Source organism: Hesperophylax consimilis, chromosome 14 (assembly GCF_061612785.1).
Source record: "Hesperophylax consimilis isolate HC1 chromosome 14, BYU_Hcon_1.0, whole genome shotgun sequence".
In the NCBI taxonomy this organism is placed as follows: Eukaryota; Metazoa; Arthropoda; class Insecta; order Trichoptera; family Limnephilidae; genus Hesperophylax; species Hesperophylax consimilis.
In genome coordinates this window covers 29924665-29950681 of record NC_142849.1, presented here as the reverse complement: position 1 = coordinate 29950681, position 26017 = coordinate 29924665, and the positions used below count along the sequence as shown (strand labels likewise).

General features: G+C 36.7%; 1 protein-coding gene across 1 annotated transcript in view; it reads left to right on the top strand.

Annotated features, from left to right (window-relative positions):
• Window positions 1-6706: 6706 nt before the first annotated feature.
• The window catches only part of wapl (cohesin release factor wings apart-like), a 36468-nt gene continuing 17157 nt past the window's right edge, over window positions 6707-26017 (top strand). The window contains exons 1-8 of the mRNA XM_089639726.1: window positions 6707-7318; window positions 7402-9332; window positions 17273-17455; window positions 18649-18753; window positions 19372-19515; window positions 20992-21113; window positions 21947-22073; window positions 25174-25389. Of these exons, the coding sequence (XP_089495852.1) occupies window positions 7162-7318; window positions 7402-9332; window positions 17273-17455; window positions 18649-18753; window positions 19372-19515; window positions 20992-21113; window positions 21947-22073; window positions 25174-25389 (2985 nt within the window). The 5' untranslated portion in view covers window positions 6707-7161. The remainder of the gene's footprint in view (window positions 7319-7401; window positions 9333-17272; window positions 17456-18648; window positions 18754-19371; window positions 19516-20991; window positions 21114-21946; window positions 22074-25173; window positions 25390-26017) is intronic.

Genomic DNA, 26017 nt, shown 5'->3' with positions numbered 1-26017 from the left:
AACACTAATGTAAGCGAGCACTGATATTGGTAAATGTAGGTAGTTCAGCAAAGGAGCAGCCTGTTCCAATGGTGCAGACATAGTACCGAACCTGACCATCATGACTGACGTCAAACTAACGACTATATTGATGGAGGGTAACCATCGGCTCTGCAAGTCTCTGGACCGTACATTCGCCTCCCTGCTGAACAGGACTTTATACATTTAACGCCCGAGGCGATACCAACAGTTTATTACTAGTACCTATACAAACCACTGGGCTATCAATATAAATTTTGTGAGTTACCTAGCTTTTTAGGTCCCTGAAATTGTTTAATACTTCATGTATTGTTTACACTCTACTTAAATGATATACAGAGGTGTGCAAAATGGGTACCCAAAACCATTTGAAATGCAAAATGGAAATGGGTCAAAACTTTTCCATTTGAAAATGCAAAATGCAAAATGGTTTTTAGAAAAGCATTTCAAATGCAAAATGCAAAATACCCATTTTCAAAATGCATTGAAAATGCAAAATGGTTTCTCAGGTAAACAATTAAAATAATTGTAGAATTTTTAAACAGTTTTGTCATTTAATAATGGGCATCAATTTAGAACAAACATATTACATGATGGTAAATCAAAAAATGCCACGACTACGGATTATGAACCACAAAAAATTTGCGCAGGATAAATGTTGCCAACGTAAAAACATAAAAACTGCCATCTTACATTTAATATTACAGCGTCATGGCCGGGGCCCCATGTTCAGTATTTGAATCAGTATTTGAATCAGTATTTTTTGTAATGGTATCACTCAATTGCCAGGGCTTCTACCAGGGAGCAACTTGACAAATGTAAATTATCTCTCATAGCGAGGTTGAGGACCGACTGATATTTGGGGCTTATGAAAAATGAGGGGAGAAAGTAGGAAGAATGTTGCAAAAAAGCATTTAAAATGGAAAATGCATTGAGAAAAGCATTTAAAATGCAAAATGCAAAATGGTTTTTAGAAAAGCATTTAAAATGCAAAATGGAAAATACCCATTTTGCATTTTGCATTTCCATTTGAAATGGATTTATTTGAAATAAAGTACATCTCTGATGATATAGTAAAAATACTAAAACATCGCAAAATAAGACTGTTTGAAAACGATGCACTGATTTATATGTACTACGAAAGATAAGAATGAGAAAGCAATCAAAAAGATAAACAGTGACTTGGAAACCAACTAAATAAATTAAAACTAAACGTTAATAATACGAAATAAATTAACGTAGACACACAAATCACGCACGAGAACCCAAATGCATATATTGATGAAGAAATCATAAAAAAGTGGATAAAATTATAGATCTGTGTCATTATAGACTCAAAGCTGAACTTTTCAAAAAATGCAGACAATGCAATTAAAAAAATATATTTTCTTTACAGAATCAGACACAAAGTAAATAAAAAAAATATGTCAGATCTATGGAACAATCATTGCGCCACACTTAAATTACTATTCAAGTGTTATTTTTCTCTGCAATGTAGAGAAAATTAAGAAAATGCAAATACTGCAAAAAGCAAAGAGAATAATACTGAAACGCAATAAATCCATACACACGGTTAAGAGAAATGTTAAAGGAGCTAAATTTTATGACAGTGAACCAAACTGTATATGTAAATGTATTTATTTTCATACATAACATAAACATAATGATGATGTCTAAGGAAATTAAAGGAAAAATAAATTACAATCGATCACGGACACGGGACGAGCAATGCAAAGCAAATTAGATTGCCCGTGAAGAAGAAAGCAAGCATCAAAAATCTAATGTACTAAGTTGTCCAACTTTACAACAAAATCCAGAATGAAATTATCGAGATTAAAAATGTGATTCATAGTGAAAATGAATTAAGAAAGTATTGATGTTCGGTTTGTATTTTTTAATATCTTTTAATTTAAATTATTTAAAGATATAATATCATATCATTTAAGAAGAAGATAATACTAATAAATCTAAAGTGAACAAGACACAGAAAAATAAAAAAGATAACGGTCAGAACTAGGAATCGAACCCAGGATAGGCGTTTTAAACCACTCAACCATCGGGACCTAAGCGTCATATTTGTCGATCTCATATTTCAAAATTAGAATTAACGATATCATCTTGCAAATAATTCTTCCCATATATATAAAAACCTCTCGGCAAATATATTATGTAGCATTTAAAGAAACACTGAGGATTTTTTTCACACCTGTCATATTAAATTCTATGCTATGAAATTATACAATGCTCTATCAAATCAAACAAAAAATAACGGAAACGAATATTATATAAATCAAATGTAAAAACATGGATGAGAGAACAAAGTGATATTCAACCTACAAACATTATGAAGACGATGTAAAGACAACTACAAACTAAATACAAAACTTTAAAAACTACAGGCAGAACAGGAAATCCTTGTGAGGATTATGAAAAAATTTGAATTTATACTTATATTATATCTTACATCACATACAAACAGGGGCGTAGCTACCTAGGGGCTACGCGGGGCAGTGCCCCGGGGCCCTCAAGCTCAGGGGGCCCTCGAATCCTTACCAAAAATCTCGATCGAACTGAACTTTTGGAAATTTCTCCCATTTTCAAAATAAATATGACAGGTTGCAACTTGCAACCCCACTTTAATCATGACAACTCAGTTGAGAGAAATTCAAAAGTTATGCCCAGGGAATTCCCCTAAATTCAACTAAATTCAGGAAACAGCATCAAACGTTGGGATCTACTGTCAAAATTCACTGGCGAACTCTAAAAAAACTAAATCCGACTAGATGGTCCAGTAGGGTCAATACGATATCTGCAATAAAACTTCGTTATTTTGATATTATCAAAGCATTATCAGAAATAGTTCTAAAGAGTCCTAATAAAGATGAGCGTAGTGAGTTCGTGTTGCTTTGCGAATTCATGTACCGTGTATTGAACGACATAGAAATGATTTCGAATTATTTAAGTGATTATTCAAGCCAGTGAAACTGCAAGAAAATATGGTATCGATACCCATTTTCAAAAAAAAGGCAAAGAAAAGTTTTAAAACATTTTGATGAATTAGCTGCTCATGATCACCGATTTCCAAACGGAGAAAAAATATTTAAAATTGAGATTTTCAATAATGTACTAGACAAAGTAATATCTCAATTAGATACACGTTTTATTGGTATGAGTGCAGTCTGTCATATATTCGATTTTCTAACACCAACATTTTTATTACATGTTGATGAAGCAACTTTATTACAAAAGTGTGACGAATTCCAAAGAAAATATTCAGATATAAAAAGGCCTAGTTTTTCACTTCAATTTATTAATATTTGCCATCTAGTTTTACCTCAACTAACTCAAGCATGGACTGTTCACCAATTATGTAAGGAAATAATGAGCAAATATGGATTTTTATTATTCTTTACAATTCCTGTCACTTCTGCAGCAGCTGAAAGGTCATTTAGCAAATTAAAAATAATAATTTAAGAAATAAGATGGGCCAAACACATTTATCGCTAATAGCAATTGAAAACAAAACCGCATCAAGCCTGGATTTAAAATTTAAACGAAGTTATTGATACTTTTGCGAAAACTAAAGCTAGGAAAAAATTGTAACTATAATTGTTATTTAGTCAGTTGGTAGGCCCGACCTTTATATAATAAACCCTTGAATCTTCTCTATTTCGTTTTACTAGCCAAACCTACACCAAGTATTAATCGTAATTTATGTTGTTACTGTTTGATATATTTATTACCTGCCTTGCAGTCTGCAGTGCACAAAAAAGAGCTTAAGTAGCTTAGCATTTTTAAAGTGTTTGTATATTTCATATTTTTATTTGATAAAACCTAATCAGCTTACATAGCAGTGGGGCCCCATTTTTTAATTTGCCCCAGGGCCCTTGGTTACCTAGCTACGCCACTGCATACAAACTTTGCCATTGAAACTTATAATAAAATATAATTTACAAAACTTTATCACATTGACTTCTGTAGTGATTTGGCGATTACCCCAGACTTTTACTAAATTTCTCGAATCTCTTATTACTTTATTCTTACTTTACTTCACTTGACCTGAAGTTATTTTGTGTTTTTTTTGTTGTTGTTTTACATGGGTACCTACGTTGTTTTATTTTATCATGTTATTGTTGTATTCCGTTATTGGGCGGTTCTTATTTATTTGTTGATATTTCTTTGTAATATTTTTTAATGTGTGTTGTGTATATTATAAATTATATTCTCTGATAATTATTGTCTAATTATGTAATAGCGTGATATTTCGGTGTCGGAGACAAAATATCATATATCAAGACGTTTTTTTTTGTTATTTGTTTTTGGGGTGTTATGCCGTGTTGCGCTAACTCCTTCTTTAGCCAACGTTTCGGACAGCATTGCAGTGTCCATCATCAGGGCAGATGTGTTATTGTGATATTTTGACATATTTGGACACTGCAATGCTGTCCGAAACGTTGGCTAAAGAAGGAGTTAGCGCAACACGGCATAACACCCCAAAAACAAATAACAAAAATACTTTTGGCCGTGAAAATCTCAAATCATATTTTATCAAGACGTTGTTTATTTTGATCGAAACTAAGAAAAAACACACTGTCAAAGGCAAATCCAAAATGTGGGTTTGGCTATTTTAATTGCGAACTTTAAAAAATCATAATCGGCTTTTTCATAGATTAATTTTCATAATTAATTATTACACTTGAATAAACGTTTTGTTAGTTATGCTTTAAAATATCTAGATTAATTATTTGTTTGCGCCCGTACATACGCCACATGAATATGAATGGATAGTTTTGTCCGTATAAAAACTAAATTCTTTCAAAAAAGGCATTCAATTCAATATTGGATTAAATCATCGGTACAATATTCTATTTGAATGCCCTATTCGAAAGAATTATGTTTTTAAAACAAAGAAAACTGCGTATTCATATTCTGTGTTAGTAAAATTATTGATCTAGGCATTATGTTCAACAGTAAACTCACCTTTGTATGTCATTTTAATAATATTATCAACAAGGCCCTAAAGACTCTTGGCTTTGTTTTGAGAGCTGCAAAAGATTTCAATAATTTAGGAACATTTATTATGTTGTATAAAACCCTTGTCAGATGCCAACTTGAGTATAACTCTACGTTATGGTCTCCTTTTTTGCATTATTCATTCAGATACATTTATTATGTTATATAAAACCCTTGTCAGATGCCAACTTGAGTATAACTCTATGTTATGGTCTTCATTTTTCAATATTCATTCAGATAACATTGAAAAGATTCAACGGAAGTTTCTAAGGTTTATAAATTATAAATTACATATTCCTATACAAAACATAAATTACAATTTCCTCTTGGATAAAATGTCTCTATTGAAACTTCCAGAAAGAATAATAAGCACAGATTTAATACTGTTACAAAGAATACTACATTTTAAAATTGTCTGTCCCGAATTACTTCAATTTATCAATATCCATGTTCCCAAAAAATCACTAGCTTACCAAAATTCTCCGATTCCGAGACTTCACAATCTCGGAAACAAATATTATGATCAGGGTGATATATTTCATAAATGTTGTCTATTCTTCTAGACACAAAGAGACCTATGTACCCATATAACTTCTCCGCTTCTACTATTTTGTTTTGTTGAATCTTTTAAATTCAATTATACGCGTGAGGATTCATTTTTGTCATTATGTTTATATTCTTCTTTATTGTTTTAATTTTTAAGTGTTTACTCTGATACAAAATGCATGTAATTTTTTTTTAAAGAAAAGCCCACTAGGGCGTGTAATAAATAAATAAATATTGCGTATGTACGGGCGCAAACAAACTATGTATATTAATATTGCAAAGCAATACCTTGCGAAAAGCGTTTTTTAATAAAATACATTAATTAACGTCATCTATGAAAACGTAGAATACAACGAGCGTCGAAAGGTTTCTTTTCTACATAAATAAGAAAACAAAATGTAATGGCATGAACGACATCTAGCGGATATTATCTAAACATTTACTTAACGTTATGAAGCATTGGTGGAAGAACCAAGCTACTTCAATGCAAGGCATATAGATTTTGTTAATTTACGACCGGTTTGCATAAAATATTTTTATTTACAGTTGTTTTTTACTTACGTGTGGATTTACTTAGTATTTAAGTAGAACTTTTTTCTACTCACCCAACTAACGGTTGCTTAATTTGAATAAAATTATTAGTCCTTCTCATTCGCGAGAAAAAAATATATTTCTAAAGTACGAATCAAATTATTATTATTCAGTTCAAATTATTTAAAATATAATTAAATAATATTTACATGTCTATCCATTCGAATAGAAAATATACGTCAATACCTACCTAACACGTCTTCGCTGCCCACTAACGATCAGTAAATTGAATTGTGTTATTGGCGGTCTTGACGAATATTAGGAAATTCGTCAATACTTTCATCAATCCATCAATATTAGTGCGTTAACACATTAAAAATATTGACAAGATTATTGATCGTATGCGGGCGACCTTAGATTTCAGACAGAAAAGTTGACATAATTAATCTGAAATAATGACTCTTTATTCCACGCGAAGTCCGATGTTCCAACATTTAAATTAGCGGCGCGAAGTGTTGGGTGAGCGTTGGAGCGCACCCGCCGAGCCCGCGAATACTGGCCGAGGCTGTTAGCCGCTGCTGTTGGTTGCATTGCGGTGCTTTGCTTTCTACATTCTCATGCCTGATGCAAATGGCGATCGTTATGTAGCTGAATGACAACATTGCCGTGTTTGTCAAATGGTTCCAAGTTTTTTTATAAATATGATAAGTGATATGGTACACTCAAATACTACGAACAATTTAATATATCTGAAACGTGATGGAAAGTCAGGCATTTATTAATTTGTTTACGAGTGATTAAACGCGTCATTGAAGAGAAATACGTTCGACAGTGAAAATGGCGGTATTGTTATCTATTTGGGTTGTGTTATGAGTTAATCGGTGTCAATCAATCATCCTTCTCGAGCCTGAAGGAGATTCGGATGTTAATGAAAGACGTTGATTGCCGTGAATGCAAAAATATTAAGAAAATGACAGACGGTCCGTCAGTGGGGGAAACGTAATATGCCAGTGCGAGCTCATGTCGTGAAAAGGGATCGTAAATACTTCCAGAATGAGCCGTTGGGGGAGAGGAAGGGGCGCCAGCGTGGCTGTGCCCCTGGAGCACCTGTTCCGGGAGAACTCCAACTGCCCCTCGGCTGCTCGCTCCACGGCCACCGTGGGCAAGTGGGGCATAACCAGTTTCACCTCTACCCGCAGCGCGCCCTACAGTAAGTGTTCATTCTCATTGCCATTGCACTATTTACTCTCAGCTGTCAGTCGCACGCATTTCACGTAACCTTTCTTGTTTCAGGTTTCCTCGGCGCAGACGTCAGTTATCAAAAGAAACCCAAACAGGACCAAAACAGTCCTCTGACAGTTCCCGCGCTCGAGTCCAACACTCCGCCCCCCAAACCCAAGAAGTTCTTCAAGTCTCGCAATGTGGACTCCTCGGAGAACGCCGCCCTGCCCACCTCCAGCGTGGCACCGCAGCCCGCGCCTTCGCCCTCCCACACTGCCTACCCCACGCCCACCTTCAGCAAGAAGGATGACAAGCCTCCCAAGCCCGTCAGCTTCTCCAAGAAGTCTCCCAAGCACCAGGAGCTCAAGAAGACGGCGGCAGCGGATAAGATGGAAATCCCCAAGCTCAAAATTCATGTGGATAGATCCACCAAGAGTAGCAAGGGGAAGTTCTTCGCTACTAAAGCTCCCACTGTCAAGAAGGAGGAACCTACTCCCATGGAGGAGAAGACCCACCTCAGCCCCAACAAGAGGTACCTGGTGAGGAACAGGGACAAGGTCATCAACTATTCGGAGGAGCGGAGCAACAGCCCTCCGCCCGCCGTGCTCCCCCCACCCTTCCAGGTTACAATCCCCACCCGGGTCAGCACGCCCAAGGTCAGCCCGGCCCCCGCCGCCAGCCCGACCTACGTCAAGCCTGGCCTCATGAGTCCCACCAACAAGGACGGCAAGCCTCCCATTGTGCTGCGCATCTCCAAGGGAACCTCTCGCCTGCTTAGCACGGACTCTGAAGATATCGTTACCTCCCCCAATGCCGACAGACATTCCTTCTCCGACCACTGTATGGAAACGGAAGAAGACAAACCGCCTGATCCAGACAAAGTCGCTAGTCCCGCGGCCAAGCAAGAGAGTCTCAAGATCACCATCAAGTGCTTTGGTGGCGGTAAAGACAAATCCTCCAAGAGTAAGAGTGACAAAAGTGGACACAAGTCGGAGACTGTTACTAGTGACAGTGACAAAGATACAGGCCACACCAGGAGTACAAGAGCCTCAAGACGCAACCAACACAAGGAAGATGATTCAGGAAGGGTGGCATCTCCCACACCGGGGAGTGATAACTATGAATTATACCGAACCCTCACCTCCCCCCAGGCCACCCCACTCAGGTCACCCCAGCTCACCCCTAGTCGCCACGAACCCAGCATACAGGATGACCATCATATAGACAATGATGTAGAAATGACTCTAGCGCAGTTGGACTCTGGAAAACCTGTGGACATACCTGCCTCTCCTAAAAACGGCGTACAAAACATGAAATCTCCCATCAGTGATAGTCAGGATCACCCGGGAGGTAGAGCCATGCGCCACCGAGCTAACATCAATTATAACGAGAATGTTAATAGTTACATAGACGATATAACGGCCAGATTCAACAAGAACCCGGCCAAGAGTTACAGTAGGAAAAGCAAAAAGAAGCTGGACTTGGCTCTGCCTCCCCCTGAGAACATTAATGACCCCACCACCCCTTCCTCTGAAGCAGTGACCCAGTTACCTGAACCAATCCCCAAGTTATCCCCCGAATCTCTGTCAAGTGCAAGGACGGAAAGTGAAGTTACCCCGCCTGAAGAAACAGCCGTCGTTGCTGAAACATTACCCGCTGAAAGTGTAGTTGAAAGTGACCCCGTGATAAACAATAAAACGCCTGATGATAGTTTAGAAGATGAACACATAGAACCGGAGGAATCTAGTGAAGTGATAGAAGACACAGAAGTTGATAAAGTCAGTGAGAAACTGGTGGACTTAGACAAACATACCTTCAAGTCTCCCAAGAGACTGATCATCGAAGGCAGTCCGACGCAGGGAGACTTGGAAGAGAAGCCCAGTGTGAAGTTAGTGATTACAAAGAAGAAGGGATCCATTTTCAAGAGCCGGTCTCTTGTGAACGATGGACCAGGAGCTGCCGGGAAGAAAAGGCATCTCTACAAACACAAATGGGCTGATGATGTGAGTAAAATCAACTTTAATATTATCCTATTTAGTAATTAAACAAACTTTCAAAATTTGTCAATACCTCAATATTTGTGCGTTAACACATTAAAATTTTTAAATATTGGCCAGATGATTGATCGTGTGCGAGTGACCTTAGAATTCAGACAGAAAAGTTGACATAATTCATCTGAAATAATGACTTTTTATTCCCTGCGAAGTCCGATGTTCCAACAATATTAAATGTTAGCTGCGAGTTGGGTGAATACTGGACAAGGCTGTTAGCCGCTGCTGTTGGTTGCATTGTGGTGCTTTGCTTTCTACATTTTCATGCCTGATGCATTCTGATGATGAAAATGGTGTTATGTAGCTGACTTTAATATTCTATTTACTCATTAAAAAACTTTAAAAATTTGTAGGTTAGGGCGCTTTGTTTTGGTTAGATTACTGTTTTCATTCATTTTTTTATATTGAATGTACTAAATTTATGAACTGAAATTAATAACAACCTAACAATCAACTAGATAATGGCTGTTTTTTTTCTTCTAATGAAGATTTTGATTAAACCAATTAACTGCTCCCTTATCTCATGCCATGCCTTACTGAAATTCACAACAACACACCAATATGACATTGAAAATATTACTGTTATTAGTTTTTTTATTGTAAATTAAACTAAAAACTGTCGGGAGACAATGAAAAATTAAAGATCTGGAAATGGGATGCACCTAGTAAACATACCATCAATAAAGCTATTCTACTACGTACTACAGCAGCAAAATTTTAGCATGACAAGAATCAAAAACTTATATTATTATCTGAATTTTGAGAAAAATCCGCAACTTATTGTAATTGTACAAAATAATTTGGGGTTATGTTCCCTTCTCAGGTTGTCATTATAAATTTGTCACTTCGAGATTAACTTAGTTTCCTTTTACTCTGCTTACTGCTAAATATGGCCAAATTATTGAAGTAACACTTCATTTCAACTTTCTTAGTACAAGAAACATCTATTTACATTGGGGGAGATGGAAAAGCATTCGCAAAATAGGATATTAGGTTCTTTGTTTGGTTTATTTAGATGATTTGTGCATATTTAAAATGAACCCGGAACCTTTCGGTACATGTCACTTCATACTAAAATTCCAACATGGCTGCAAAATATCTTTTAACTCTAGAAATTTTGAACTTCCAAAAAAATTTAACTTTATATCTTAAATGTAGTGAGTGGAACATAATCAGTATCACAAATTATTATAAGCATTAATTAGTCGCCTGAAATATCCATACAAATTGAAAATATGTCCCGAGTAAAAATAAATGCTGCCGACGGGAATTGAACCCGTACCTTCTGACATCCGGTCAGGTGCTCTGGACCACTGAGCTACGTTGGTTTATTTCCAACACGAAAAATAATTCAATATGTACTAGTACTTCAATCAACAATTACTGCTTATTATATTTTTTCACCTGTAAACAACCAACTTTATTTTTGTAGGAAAGGCTTTGTTAGTGCTTAATTTCCCACTAGATGGCGTCGAGACATATTATATCTACATTTTTGTTGGTGAAATATTTTGACTTGTCAAATATTATTATTTTTTTATAATGATAAACTAATGTTTATAAGACCAGGTTTTTTATGCATAGCACAAAGGATAACAAATTGCTTATAAAAATTTGTTATCCTTTGTGCTATGCATAAAAAAACTTTGTCTTATAAACATCAGTTTATCATTATAAAAAAAAAATACTCAGTAGCGCCCTGATGTAAGAATTCACAATTTAAACGTTGCTTGAAATGGCTTTGGCCATGTTTAGTGAGCAGATCTGAATAGCCATATATTTCCCCACCTACATCTCTCCCATCTCCTTCCCATCCCCATTACCCTAATTGGGGATGCTGTAGTCTCACTGGCTCCAGACGGTTGGGAACAGTTGGGACTCTTGTGCGGTTTCATATAATTATTTTGTAATTAAATCTTTTACATAGACATCCAAATGTATATACTTGCCCTAACATTAAATCTTTTTATCATTTTGACGAGTTGGAGGCAAACCATGTGACCATAGTTTTGGCACCAGGAGGGTTCGAGAATGCTTTGAATAAACTATGACATCAATCATACACTGAGCGCCGAAGAGCTCACATTGAAATAACCAGACCCTGCGCAGAAAAGTAACGTTCGTTAAAGTAAGGCAAAGGTTTGCAGTGCAGTCCATTGTGGGACTTTCTGCTCAGGATCTGAATGTTCGTTTTTAAACGAAATGCCTGGCGTAGCGATGCTAAAAATGATAAAATATCGGAGAATAAGAAAAATGATATACAGGATTTTCCAATAAGAGGTGTTATTTTGATATTCAATCATAAAAGATCAATGGTTTCGTTGCTTGTGTGGCACGTAGCGCCGTCTTATTAAAAGTAAACGTTGTCCAGATCAATACCATCCAATTCCGGCCATAAAAAATCATTAATCATCTCTCGATAGCGCAATCCATTCACCTTAACTGTTGCTCCAGCCGCATTTTCGAAAAAGTAAGGTCCAATGACTCCGTCGGACCATAAACTGCACCAAACAGTCACACGTTGAGGCTTTTCAACAATAACTCTTGGGTTTTCCGAGCCCCAGATGCGACAATTTTGCTTGTTGACGAAGCCACCGAGGTGGAAATGGGCCTCATCACTCAAGATGATTTGCATTTGATTCACTCAAGTGAATTTTAATAAATGCGTTGTTTAAGCTTGTATCGTTCCATTTTTACTAATTGTGTCGTCAAAAAATGACAGCTTCAAAAGTAACATCTACCGAAATAGCGGGCTATTCAAAATAACACCTCTTATTGGAAAACCCTGTATTATCAGATTCATTTATTGACAAATTACATAAAGAAAGACAGTGGCGTCACTTATTGCGCTCTGTACAATTTGGTTTGTTCCCCTTTCCCTGATAGGCTGTTCCATCAATTTGAATGTCTATGAGCTTTTAATATCACTCCCGATGTAAATAGTCGTTTCGTGCAGTAATTGAGATAAAGCAAAGTAATGTTTTAAATAATTTGTGCCTATTACGAAATAAGTAGAGTAAGGAAACTTTACCATAAATATTTATAAAGGTTTAATATTACATATCTGCCGTGCTTTTAACATTATTTTTTTGAATCATCGTTATCAATAAGTAAATAGTACTTGGAACGCCGTATCTTTGAAATAAAAACCGTATATAGTCGAAATCAACAGCTGAAATGAATATTTCTGCCAAACAAACATGTGTGAAGCAGAACGAATTAATTCAGCCCAGTGACAATTTCCAGTATCAAACTGAATCATTCGCCGATTGTATCTTACGTGAAATCTGATTGTTCAAGCATTATAATAAGATATTTATAATTTATTTTTTTTCTTCAAAAATAATATTTTTATTTTCTAAAAAAGGTGAACTATATCACCACCTGGTCGGGCATGTAGAAAGGGATTTCTGACAACGAGGGGAAGTTCTGAGGAACTCAAAAAGTCGTAAGAAACATTGATGAATACAAAATGAATTGATTCACTCGCTATTTAACCCCTTGAATGCCAATGTGTCTGTAGCGGATACGCTAGATATGCCGATATCGACTTTAAGATATTTTAAACCCTAAAAAATGATACTAGCATACTAAAATATAGCTTGGCAAGAAAATAATGTATCTTAACATTAGTAGAGTTGTTTCGTCACTTGCAACCATATTTATTTTACTTGTGAAAAAGCGCCTCAAAATTCCATGTAAAATGTCATAATTCGGAATTTAAAATTTTTTATAGGAATGCCTCATACCACTTATTTGTATTGTGAAGAATGTTTATTTAGATGGAAAATATAACAAAAACTTCAAGAATGTTCTCGTATTCATTATAATATATATTTTTTATGACATCAGAGAGAAAAATAAATAAATCTATAAATATTAGTAGCTATTCTGGGGACTTCTACTACGTAGGATGGATAATGTACAATTTTTATTAATATTTAAACACATTATCTGGTAAGACGTTACAATAAATTATTTACAAAAATATTATCAGCCTGCGCACGGCGGACTGCTCAGCATTTTAGCTATTTATCCCAAGGGTTAAGTGATGTTTATTATTTTTAATCACTACAACGCAATCCCAGTGCTATCTCAAATGGATAAATTCTTAGGTGTGATCGTTTTGACTCAAAGTCAGTTGATAATGAAATAGGTTATGTACACAATATGATATAGTTCGCCAGTAGAACTTAGATAACCATCAGGTGAATAAACTCGTAGCTCTAGTTTGTACGGGTGATTTTTTTATCATTCATAACAATTCAAAACAAACAGGCTATGAAAAACCTGACAATATTTAAATATCTCCTACTAACATCACAGTATGAGTAAAACTTGCTTGTGATGGAGGACTTAGCGATCTAAGGAATTGAACTCAGGACACCTGGGTGGGAACCTGACTTGATGCCCACTCAGCCACTAACGGGTTAATTATACACGGTTTCCGGAAAATTTATTTAATTATTTTACACCTATTAAGGCTTTTACATATATATAACAATATTTACGGAATTATACTATTCAATCCTAAAAGATCAATGGTTTCGTTGCTTGTGTGGCACGTAGCGCCGTCTTGTTGAAAGTAAACGTTGTCCAGATCAATACCATCCAATTCCGGCCATAAAAAATCATCAATCATCTCTCGATAGCGATCCGTTCACCATAACTGTTGCCCCAGCCTCATTTTCGAAAAAGTAAGGTCCAATGACTCCGCCGGACCATAAACCGCACAAAACAGTCACACGTTGAGGATAGAGAGGCTTTTCAACAATAACTCTTGGGTTTTCCGAGCCCCAGATGCGACGATTTTGCTTGGTGACGAAGCCACCGAGGTGGAAATGGGCCTCATCACTCAAGATGATTTGCGTTTGATTCACTCAAGTGAATTTTATTAATTTCAATGCGTTGTTGAAGCGTGTATCGTTCCATTTTTATTAATGGTGTAGTCAAAAAATGACAGCTTCAAAAGTAACATCTTCCGAAATAGCGGGCTAATCAAAATAACACCTCTTATTGGAAAACCCTGTATATTATTAACGTTTTTGTCAGCTCACTCTCTTGTTGTTTCTTGTAAAAAAAATCACAAAGTTTAATTTCTATGATTCCTATAAGAGCTCTTCCCAAAAGCGAACAAGTTAACCTGAGAGGGTAAAATATTTGTCACTTTATCTGCAACATGCCAATTCTTTCTCTGCAACATGCCAATTCTTTATCTGCAACATGCCAATTCTTTCTCTGCAACATGCCAATTCTTTATCTGCAATGTGCCAATTCTTTATCTGCAACGTGCCATTTCTTTCCTCTGCAACATTCCAATTCTTTCCACTGCAACATGTCAATTCTTTCTCTGCAACATGCCAATTCTTTATTTGCAGCATGCCAATTCTTCATCTGCCACATGCCAATTCTTTCATAAAAATTGAATAATTTGATTAAAAAATAATATCTTGTGAGCGTCAAAATTGCATTTACTAATGATTAAGGCAATTGATATTCAACTGACTTTAATTATCTTCCAAGAAAAATAACAACACCGTAATTTAAAATAAAGTCATATCAAAATGCATTTATCTCACGCTTGTTGTTATTATGTTTTTATTATTGCAAATAATGCACCTATGATATTTAACACTTTAAAATATTTTTGTTATGCATTGACATTTCTCACACTAGACTTATTTTCATTATTTTATCTTTGTGATGACCCTTCTGTGGATGGCTGACCAAACACATTCTTAATATTTACACACTGTTTCTCACTGTAGCATTTTTATCATTTCTAGGCTTTCCAGGAAAGTTTTTGTTTTTTGGAAGTTAAGATATTTATTATGTGTAACTAACTAGCTGGCGTGTACCTCGCATTGCTCAGGGACTTATAAATTATTTGATTTTGAGTAAGGTTTTGTTGTTGTGAGGCCTTTTTAAGATATACTATAATGTTTCAAAGACCCAATCCTGTCTGATTACGTCTAAAAGGGATCTAAATGATAATCTAGTCTCCTTCAACGGAAGCAATCTTCCGAACAGGCCTTCCATTTATATGCTTGGTGTAACTATAAGTGACCAGCTCAGGTATGGGGGCTCCATCGAAGCCAGAGTAAAGCTGGCCTCTCAGAAGCTGGGCGTACTGTACGGGGCCTGCAGATACTTTAATAGTACACAACTGCTGACCCTGTACAAATCGCAAGTGCGCCCTACTGTCGAATTTGGCAGCCATCTCTGGTCCGGAGCCCCTAAATACCTGAAAAAAACCCTTGACTCTGTGCAAAAACGGGCGGTCCGTTTGATAGATTCCCCAATCTTAACAAACGGACTGCAATCTCTAAAGCACAGGCGTCAGGTAGGTATGCTGTCCTTGTTCTATCGGTATTACAATGGAAGATGCTCTGAGGAACTAGCGTCATTGATCCCTTCGGCACCGGTGCATAGTCGGGATACACGCCAAACACGCGCCCAACATTTGTACACGGTTGACATTTGTCACATGAGAACGGGTCGCTTCTACGATTCGTTCTTAAGTTCAACAGCTCGGCTGTGGAACGAGCTGCCGGCCTCTGTGTTTCCTCCCTCCTACAACATGGGACTGTTCAAGACCCATGTTCACTCCTTCCTCTCCACAAAAAGACCCTCCACACAGCATCCCCAAAGATGACATAGGCCCTGAGGGAAATTATTTTCTTCAGGGCCTCCTGTGTGGACTTAATATAAAAAATTTAAAAAAATACAATTTTGTAGTACATTATTTTGATGTATCTCATAAGGTTTAGCCAGCGTTACCGATGTAAGCGCCCCAAAATATTTTTTTACGATTTATTACAAAACATTGATTTTTCTCTACATTCCATGAATATAATACGCGTGTATTATACATGTAAACCTTCAGGAAGAAAGTCTCTAAATTATAGTGAAAACCCTATCAAAATCCGTTACGTAGTTTAGAAGAACTAAGCGCATACACAGTCAGACGCGGAAAGCGACTTTATTTTTTATACTATTTAGAGATTTGAAAAAATATATAATTTTCAACTTTTAAATTTTTCGGGTCTCCCCAAATTGCACCATATCTGTGTGAGGCATTTTCAGTAGTCACAAAGAGCCTATGTTTTATTTCAACAGGTATTTTGTTTGGTGGCGACGAGAGTCAAGACATTTTGTATTCTTAAGTTTAATTGCTTTTAATGTTAAGGAACACTAGTCAAAATGTCAGCATCTCATCCCTACTGTTATTGTAATGTACCAAAGTGCAAAGATGCATTCGTGACCGCACCTGATAAAAAATTTATCAGTGTTCCAAAACCTGCATTACTATGAATAAAATGGTATGGTAACATAATGGTATTTATAATAATAATAATCTACTCTTCCAACCACAAGCTAATGCTTCTCTGGAAGAATAGTATTAAATATTGTCATTGTAATTGTAAACCTTATTACTTATATGTACTTTTTCCTTTAATAAAAATTTTAAAAAAAAATATTCTGATGAAGACTATGTAATAATATGCATATTAAAATCCATTGATACTGAAACCAATTGAAAATAAAATCGATATTCACTCGATCTAGTCTCTGCTACATAGAATTACTGTTGCCTCGTCTGACATATCAAATCGCTAGTCACTAGTTAAATAAGGATTGCAAGAGGAAATAAATAGATGCCGTATTAGGAGATCGCCAGCTATTCGAAAACAAAAACCAAACTTTTTAAACTCGCTATAATGGGGAAAATATTTATGAAGTTAGTGTTAATTTGAATTAACACTGGGTCTCAAAGGACTAAGATTTAACATTTTTTTGATTGTTGTAACTTTAGCAGGCTGATAGGTTTTAAATTGTAATTTGCTAGGTTTGTTGCCGATGACTTATCCTAATTATTATGATGTTTCCAGGGCAAAGGAGGGCAGACTCCACGTCCGGAGCCAGAGCCCAGCGCGCAAGCCGCCCTGCAGGAGTTTGAGGAGAGCCGCAGCATGCTGACCAGGGTCACCCGCTACCAGAAGGACAAGAACCCCTCCATCGAGGACGAGATAGAGCCCTACACCAGCGTCAAGTGCCCCAAGAACGCCAAGGACGTAAGTATCAATACTGTTAATTATTTATTATTCAAGGCGACAAGGCTAGCTGTCCCCAATTCATCTTCTTCCCCCTGTCTCGGGTCGGGGGCTCATCGCCTCTACAAGGCGCCTCCAGGGATCCCTGTCCTGACTTACTTTTGCGGCCTTCGTCCCCTCTGGAGTTTTTTCTCCCAATTTTGCCTGAGACTGCCCACTGTCCCCAATGTTCCCAATAGAGTACTGATACAAAACGTGATGTATGGCAGTGATGCATGGAACTGACAGGGGAAGAATTAAAGTAGATTGTAGAAATGAGATCCGTTGAGAGATGTATGTGCGGTAAAACCATGTAAGACCGTATTATGAATGTGGAAAGGATGCAAGACTGATGTAAGCGTAATGAAGAAGATTAAGAAAGGAACTCTTATAATAATCTTATTTCAGGGGTAATTTTGGTTTTAATTTATTAAACAAGATAAATTTAGAAACATTTTTTTTTGGTCTGGTAGAACTAGTAATTTTTTTTTAATAATTAATATTTTAAATATTGAAGACAATATTAGTAATTTCTAAACGAAAATCTGAAACAGAAAAATCAGAAAAGGAAACGGTTACATCTGGGACTCGAACCCAGGACGCTTGTCTTTCCGGGACAGTGCTCTACCGACTGAGCTAATGGGACCCTATTCCCCTCGGTCACTTTTAACTGTATCATACTTCGAATAAGAACCACTAACATTGTCTTTATTTTTTTACCGCACATTTTTATTGGCAACTATCTTTATGTATGATCGCAAGATTCAACCCGAACTAAATGCAATCCAGACAGCGTCTTTTTAGATAAACCTATCTTATTTTTTTATTTTTAATGTGCGACATCTGTTGACTTTTCTGCAAGTCTAGAATGAATATTTATTTTTCGGAATAACTTTATTGAGTAAAACCTCAAATTGTAATATTTAAATATTGAAGACAATATTAGTGATTTCTAAACAAAAATCAGAAAAGGAAACGGTTACATCTGGGTCCCGGAAAGACAAGGGTCCTGGGTTCGAGTCCCAGATGTAACCGTTTCCTTTTCTGATTTTTCTGTTTCAGATTTTCGTTTAGAAATCACTAATATTGTCTTCAATATTTAAATATTACAATTTGAGGTTTTACTCAATAAAGTTATTCCGAAAAATAAAAATTAATATTTTGTTTATTTCCAGTACTACACGGTGGTCAGAAATGTCAAGAAGGCGCATCAAATGCAAGAAATTGGAGAGTTCCAGGAATTCAACGATGATGTGGAATACATTCTGGATGCTTTACAGGTTTGTCCTCAACATTATATGAATAGACTGTAAGGACAGGTTGTTTCTGAGAATTTGAACAATTCTTCAAATTTCAAGGTTAATTTTCAAGTTCTGTGAAAGATTTTTCAAGTTGTGTTATTATTTGAGTTCTGTCAAGAAGCTAGCCTATAATGATGTAAAAAATTATTGTAAGCCCAAAATATCCATACAAATTGAAAATATCTTCGGAGTAAAAATAAATGCCGCTGACGGAAATTGAACCCGCACCTTCTGATGTCCGGTCAGGTGCTCTGGACCACTGAGCTACGTCAGCTTATTTCCAACACGCCAAATAATTCAATATGTACTAGTATTTCAATCAACAATTGCTGCTTATTATATTTTTTCAGCTGTAAACGACCAACATTAACTTAATGATATAATAACAGAACTTGAATAGTACTTTCACAGAACCCGAAAATGAATGTTGAAATCTGATGAATTGTTCAAATTTTCCGAAACAACCGGTCCTTAGAGATTTATGAGTTTGTGTAAAAATACCAATTTTTCAATTGATTTATGGAACCTAACGCTTCTTTATTTTTAGTGTAGGTTTTGGGTGTGATGTGTTTCTCAACATGTGCTTTTATTTTCCAGGACAACAATCCAATGTCTACTCGCTGCCTTTCCGCAATCACGCTCGCGTCCAAGTGCACCGCACCTGCGTTTAGGATGCACGTACGAGCCCATGGAACCGTTGCGAAGTTCTTTAGGGCGTTGCACGATGCTACAAATGATCAGGTATTTCAAAACAACAGTTGTAACGTACTTGAGAACCTTATAAACATATTATTTGTTATTATGTTACTAGCGCAGACCCGTGATAAATCTTGGGATATTATAATTGTAGGATTTGTGAAGCTGAAAGTATTTATTAAATATTTGCCTATCATTTCCTTTCTAAAATAAATATTGGCACTCTTTCATCAGTAATTTACCTTTCGAATGAAAACCATTAGTAAATCACGAAAACTGTCAAAAATTTTAGCAAAAAGAAATGTACATTTCAAATGTGGAATTATTAATCAATAAAAGTAAAAAAAATATAATATTTGAAAATCTCTTACTACCACCACAGTAAGTGGAAATTGTTGCTTGTGTCATGATGGAGGTCTTAGCCAACCGAGGAATTGAACTCATGATGCCTGGGTGGTACCCAAATGCGATGCCAGCTCAGCTACTGACCGATCATTACAGTACAGTATGTCACACTAGGGTCACACTTTATCGCCGTTCTGAACAATCAGTTCCAATTTTAAAAATGACACTTAAATTCAATGCCAATTCACACAGAGATACGCCGGACATGACATACCTAACATTTGTTTGTTATGTTTAAATAATTTTTAAATGGTTTGCTTTTACGACTCGTTGGCTGACTTGCCATCTTTTGTGTCTCCTCTCTCCTATCAGAACTAACTTCCCCCTATCTCTGCTCAACCCCTTTGACTTCATCTTACTTTTTTCTGTAAAAAAAAACTAAAATACATAATATCTTTTCAAATGCATTTATTTGGATTTCAAAAAGGTTATCTCATAGAATATTTCAGTGTCTCAATGTTTCCTATGTCTTTCGTATGAAACGTTAAAGTAGGCGCAGACAGATCGGCGTTATAAGGCTTTTTGCATAATCCAGATGTGTTCTAAGGCTCCTAAAGTGCATCCAGATGTGCTCGAGTGATCTAAAGTTTCTCCAAACAGCATCCCCAAAGATAACATAGGTTTTCTCAGAACCTCCTGTGTGACCCTGCACAGAAAAGAAAAGTTCTCCAAAGTAAGGCAACGGTTTGCAACGCAGTCTCTGAATGTTCATAAAAACGGTTAAAAAACAGTTCTGCCTTCAAATTGGGATATGTAGCGATGTCGTTAAAAATTTAAAAAAAACATTTCTAAAAGTGTCCAACTAAATAGTGTGGACAATTATTTAATTTTGGAAACAAGCCCGAACTTTTATTTGCCAGATTAAGGATTTGTAGTTAAGTTTTTAACGTAGCCGTCAATTTGTGCATCATTGTAAAAAGGACTACTTATTTTATTTTCGCGAATTTTGATGATATTAGAATACGAGTTGCCTGTATACTGTCATGTTCATTTATTGACAAATTATTGATAGGGAGACGGTCGGTCACGCCCCCTTTCCCTCCCTGATGGGCTAGTCTATCAATTTGAATGTCTTATGTTATTTAATTATTTTCTAAATTTTGGTTTTCTTTTCAGAGTCTGGGATTATGTACAGCCACCGTGATGTTTGTCCTCTCACAAGATCGACTCAATATGGACCTGGACAGGGAATCATTAGAGTTGATGTTGAATCTTCTAGAATCCGATGTCTCCCACAAGTAAGACTAATTCAAATATTTATTTATTTACTTATGTTCTTCATCGATACATTACGAAAAAAACTTACAAATTTGAGGCATGTGTAAGTATAAAAAGGTCTTGGGGGCAGTTTTACTATTTTGTCACATCAAAAAAAAGTTGCTGAACTGTCTGTAAATGACGATGGTCAATGTAGAATCATCAGCAGTTGAATCGCTGTGTTGATTGGCGCATTTTTAGGGGCAGAAGTCCAGAAGCATAAAAAATTCCATGGGATCTCCCTCGAGTATACTTCTTAGGCACATATAAGTTAACCTCTTCCAACGTAGGTGGGTTATGTATGTACCAGAATTCCTACAAATAACTTCTGGGGTTGGGTGGTAGAGAAAGAATATGGTGGGGAAGTATCTGGCTATTAAGATCGGATCGCCAAACACAACTAAAGCCATTTCAAGCAACGTTTCTATTTTTAATGGTGGTCGTTCACCAGGGTGATGCTGAGAACATCTACTAATATAGTGGTCTTAATTGAAAAATTATGTAGTTAACTGTTTCACATTTCCTGCGAGGCAGTTAACTAAACTAACATTAATAAGTTGATTCTGCACCTTGGCGAGGTTTTGCACCCAGCCTCGCGAGAAATTATCCAGAATCCTATCTCAGCCAGGATAGCCTGTGTTCTGGCTTACATTATGAGGCCGACAAGATTGAGGAAAATTCTTACATCACTAGTATGAGTGGCGTTCTGCAGAGTTATAATTTATTTTTCAAATGGCCAACTTCCGATAGCCACACTTATACAATTGAATGACTCCAGTATTTTGTTCTCAATATCCTTATTTTTTGTTCTCAGGGATGCCTTGGATGATTGTGGGTTGACTTCCGTACAGCTGGCCAAGAACAAAGAGCGAGTGAGGGAACTTTGTGCTGAGATAAAGAGTCAGGGAAAGGCCAAACACTTGGACCTGGATAACATCACGGTAAGTCCCTCATATTTTCGTACATAAATCAATGGTCTTGTAGCGATCGATCTTGCTAGAGTGTTCCAGAAAGCCGACCGGTTTAAAACGCATGGGCAGAGAATGTACGAGACATTTTACGCAACAAAATTCATATTGTAATGTAAGTAGGTACCAGCTACCTGTCTACGAGCTACCCACTCGCGACGTCCAAGTGAGCTACCTACGACAATACTTTGCGAGTTTGACTATGTACATTTTGCGCATTCGCTAAAACGTTCTAGGCTATTGCCTAGGCGTACTCCCAGCACGATCGAAGGATCGAGATTAAACTAGAAACCTCCAGTTTACCAGCTGTCTCGCGAAGTTACTATCACCGTCAGCTTGGCTATATAAATAGGCCCGACGCAGCGAGTATTCAGACAACGGAGAAACGTCAAACTAGTAACCTTGACCCAGTTAGTTGCTCGCATTCCGTGTCAAAATATTATTAGTGCTTTCTCGTATTATTCTTTGAATAAACGTGCTATTTTATTTCCTTCAATAAAAGTTCTAATTAAAATAAACTAAGACTTTTATTAGTACACCAAGATAACCACAGTCTATTTCGGAGGCATTTCAAAAATCACAGATTCATAGAAATGGCATTTGAAATTTTTCTAGCTGAAATCTAATAATAATGCAAAATGGCTCTATTGAATAAACAAACTTACCTGAGTCACAGATTATTCGAAATTTCATAAACAAAGGAATCATATATTTATGGCGTGTCTTGTTTCAATAAACAACACTCCGATAATCAAGTGATGATTTTAATATCTATGTAAAAAATATTAAAAAGGCCCTGATGCTTCTTTGGTAGCCTGGACTTGCTGGCTCTGCGGTTATAATTAGAAGAGGAAAGATTCTAGCAAGCATATTGTATTTATTAAAAACGACTTGTTATTTAGCTAAGTTCAAAACCTTGCAAATCAATTGCTTTAGAGTTAAACCAATAGAGGGCGGCAGTTAATCTTAACAGCGTACGAAAATACAAAATTAATACTGTTTCAATTTATTTCCATAATTTTTTGTTTTTGTATGTTATATGCTTTCCCTGCCAAACTAGATAACATTTGAATTGTTTCTCTATTTAAACAGGATCAAAGCACAATTCATAATGAAATTGCATCCCTGTGACCCTGTGCAGAACAGTTCCACACTGAACTGCGCTGCAAACCGTTACCTTACTAACTTAATCTTCTGTACAGGTCTTACAGCACTCAGTTTATGTCGATTGCTCACCGACCCGTGGGACGGCAAGATTATCACAAAATAGGCAATTTTTGACTTGTCTCCGTATAGAAGTAAGCCATCGAACTGTTATAAGACTGTTAAAGTAACCGCTAAAGTAATTTTTTGTGTGGCTGTTTTGATTATGGATCATTTTTCATCATCATCGCAGCACTATATCCAAAGATAATAGAATATAAGGAGATATGCTGTGAGGGACTTCCGACCGTCTACGGATCATGGTCTACTGAATGTGATTCAAATACGTAAAGAATTCGTTCATTTAGTTGAGTTTGCCTTGTTCAGTGCAACTTTGTTTTCCGTAGTAAAAATACTTGACAGCATATCTTCTTGTACTATAATATCTTTGGCTACATCTCAGAATGGGATTTGGCCTCCTCCGTAAAAGCTCTCCATTGGATGTGGTCCCTCACTATTTGCCTCCAGTCCTCAGTCCTTCCCGTCCAATTCAAATCCCTTTCCACGCAATCTATCCGCCTTTCCCTTTTTATGCCTTTGATTTTTTTCAATTCAATTATTTTCAATTCAATTAGTTTATTCCTTTAAAAACATTACAAAATTACATTTTATTTCGTTTTTAAGTACATTTTTAAAATGGTATTACATAATAAGTAAACGGTGTATAAACTATACCAGCATCAATAGTGCTTGCCTTTTAAAGGCAGCTTCACCGATGCTAAATATGTCGATATCCGAGTTAATTCTGTTCAACAGCAAGACTGCTCTCCCCACCGGCATGACCATTGGCAAGTTGGTCCTGCAGGCCGGGAGATAAAACAGTCTATGCTGTCGGTGACGGAGATAACCATCAGGAACATAGAGACTAATACTCTCCATGATAGTCGGATTTACTAACCATCCACGAATCAGTTTGAAGAAGTGTGATACAATATGCACATCTCTTCTGACCCGTAGATGGTTCATACCGAGCATGCCCAAGAGAAAGTCAGTAGGATAGAGCCACGGGTAGTAGCCATACTCCCTCAGGTAGAGGAATCTCAGAAATTTCTTCTGCACTCTCTCCAACATAAGGGAATACTTCACCTGATGTGGGCTCCAAACCACCGACCCACTCTCAAGCCTACTCCTAACCAACGCAATGTATAGCACTTGGAGAACCCGGGTGTCTCTAAAATTCATCGCAGTGCGTAGGACGAAGCCCAGCATTTTCAGTGAAGCACTACACGTCATTTCGATATGAGTATGAAATGTCAGCCTACTATCAAACATGATGCCAAGATCTTTCATAGTGGAGACACGTTTTAAACTTCGGGCATTCATGGTATACCGGTAAAACCAAGTATGACGTGCCCTTGTGAAAGAAAGAATGAAACATTTAGAAACATTGAATTCGATCCGATTCCGTTTACTCCAGTCAACAATTCTATTAATGTCCGATTGGAGTCGAATGCAGTCTTCTAAAGTTTTAATTTCCAAGAATAGTTTTAGGTCATCAGCAAAAAGAAGTGACCTGGAATGCAGAATATTTTCTGTAATATCGTTAATAAAAATTAGAAAGAGGAGCGGTCCTAAATTAGAGCCCTGTGGAACGCCTGAGAGTACAAGGAATAATTTTGACATGAATATTCCATGAGATACAAATTGCTTTCTTCCAGTAAAATAGCTAATAGCTTGATATTGCTTCCACTGGGTTACCCACTTGGTCATGATTTTTGGTGCCCAGTCATCTGCATTCTTTCAATGTGTCCAGCCCATCGCAGTCTTTGGGACCTACAGAATCTTGCAGTGAAATCCCCACTTAAACTAACATTAAAAAAAACTTCATGTTTCAAAAGATAATCTTATAATTTGTTTTTGTTTATTCCAGGTGGGCCACCTGGCCATGGAGACCTTGCTCAGCCTGACCTCCAAGCGTGCCGGCGAGTGGTTCAAGGAGGAGCTGCGGGTGCTGGGCGGCGTGGAGCACATCCTCAGCACCATCTGCGATTGTTGCGCCACCATAGGGGACTACGGCGTGGAATGGTCCCCGCTGCTGCTGGACCTGCTGCGCAAGGTGGACCGCTGCATGAGGGTGCTGGAAAATGTAAGATACTTTGGACTTAAAAGGGGCACCATAGCCTTCTATTGACTTTATAGTTAGAGTAATATGCTCGCTTAGCCCTTGGAATACATGCGGAATGCATTTGCTAATAGCTCATCGCATTTGCCTAGATTTTCTTGTATTTTGAACCTTTAAAAATGCTCCTGGCATAGTAAAATAAATGTTCCTTGGCAAGGAAGTAATGTATCTTAATATTATTCTAGCTTGTTGTTTCGTCACTTGCAAATATTGATTTTTTAATCTGTGTAAAAGCGCATCGCAAATTCCATGTACAATATCATAATTATTCATTTTCAAATGTCGTAGTACTGTATTTATTCACAGGAAAGTCTTAAATTACTTATTTTTCAATTGTGAATAATGCTTATTTTGCTGGAAAATATAATAAAACCACAGACATAGGAATTAATAGACGAGAAGATATGGATGGAAGATATGGCGAGGGGTAAAATCAACTGTTGAAGAACGAAGGGAGTGAAGCTGACTGTGATTCGTCAATAAATCAATCTGACAGTAAATAGGCATCTCGCATTATAATATCACCATTTACTTCTTAAAAGTAAAATCTGCTTTTGAATGAATAGACATTTTTACATGGGAGCGCAAATTA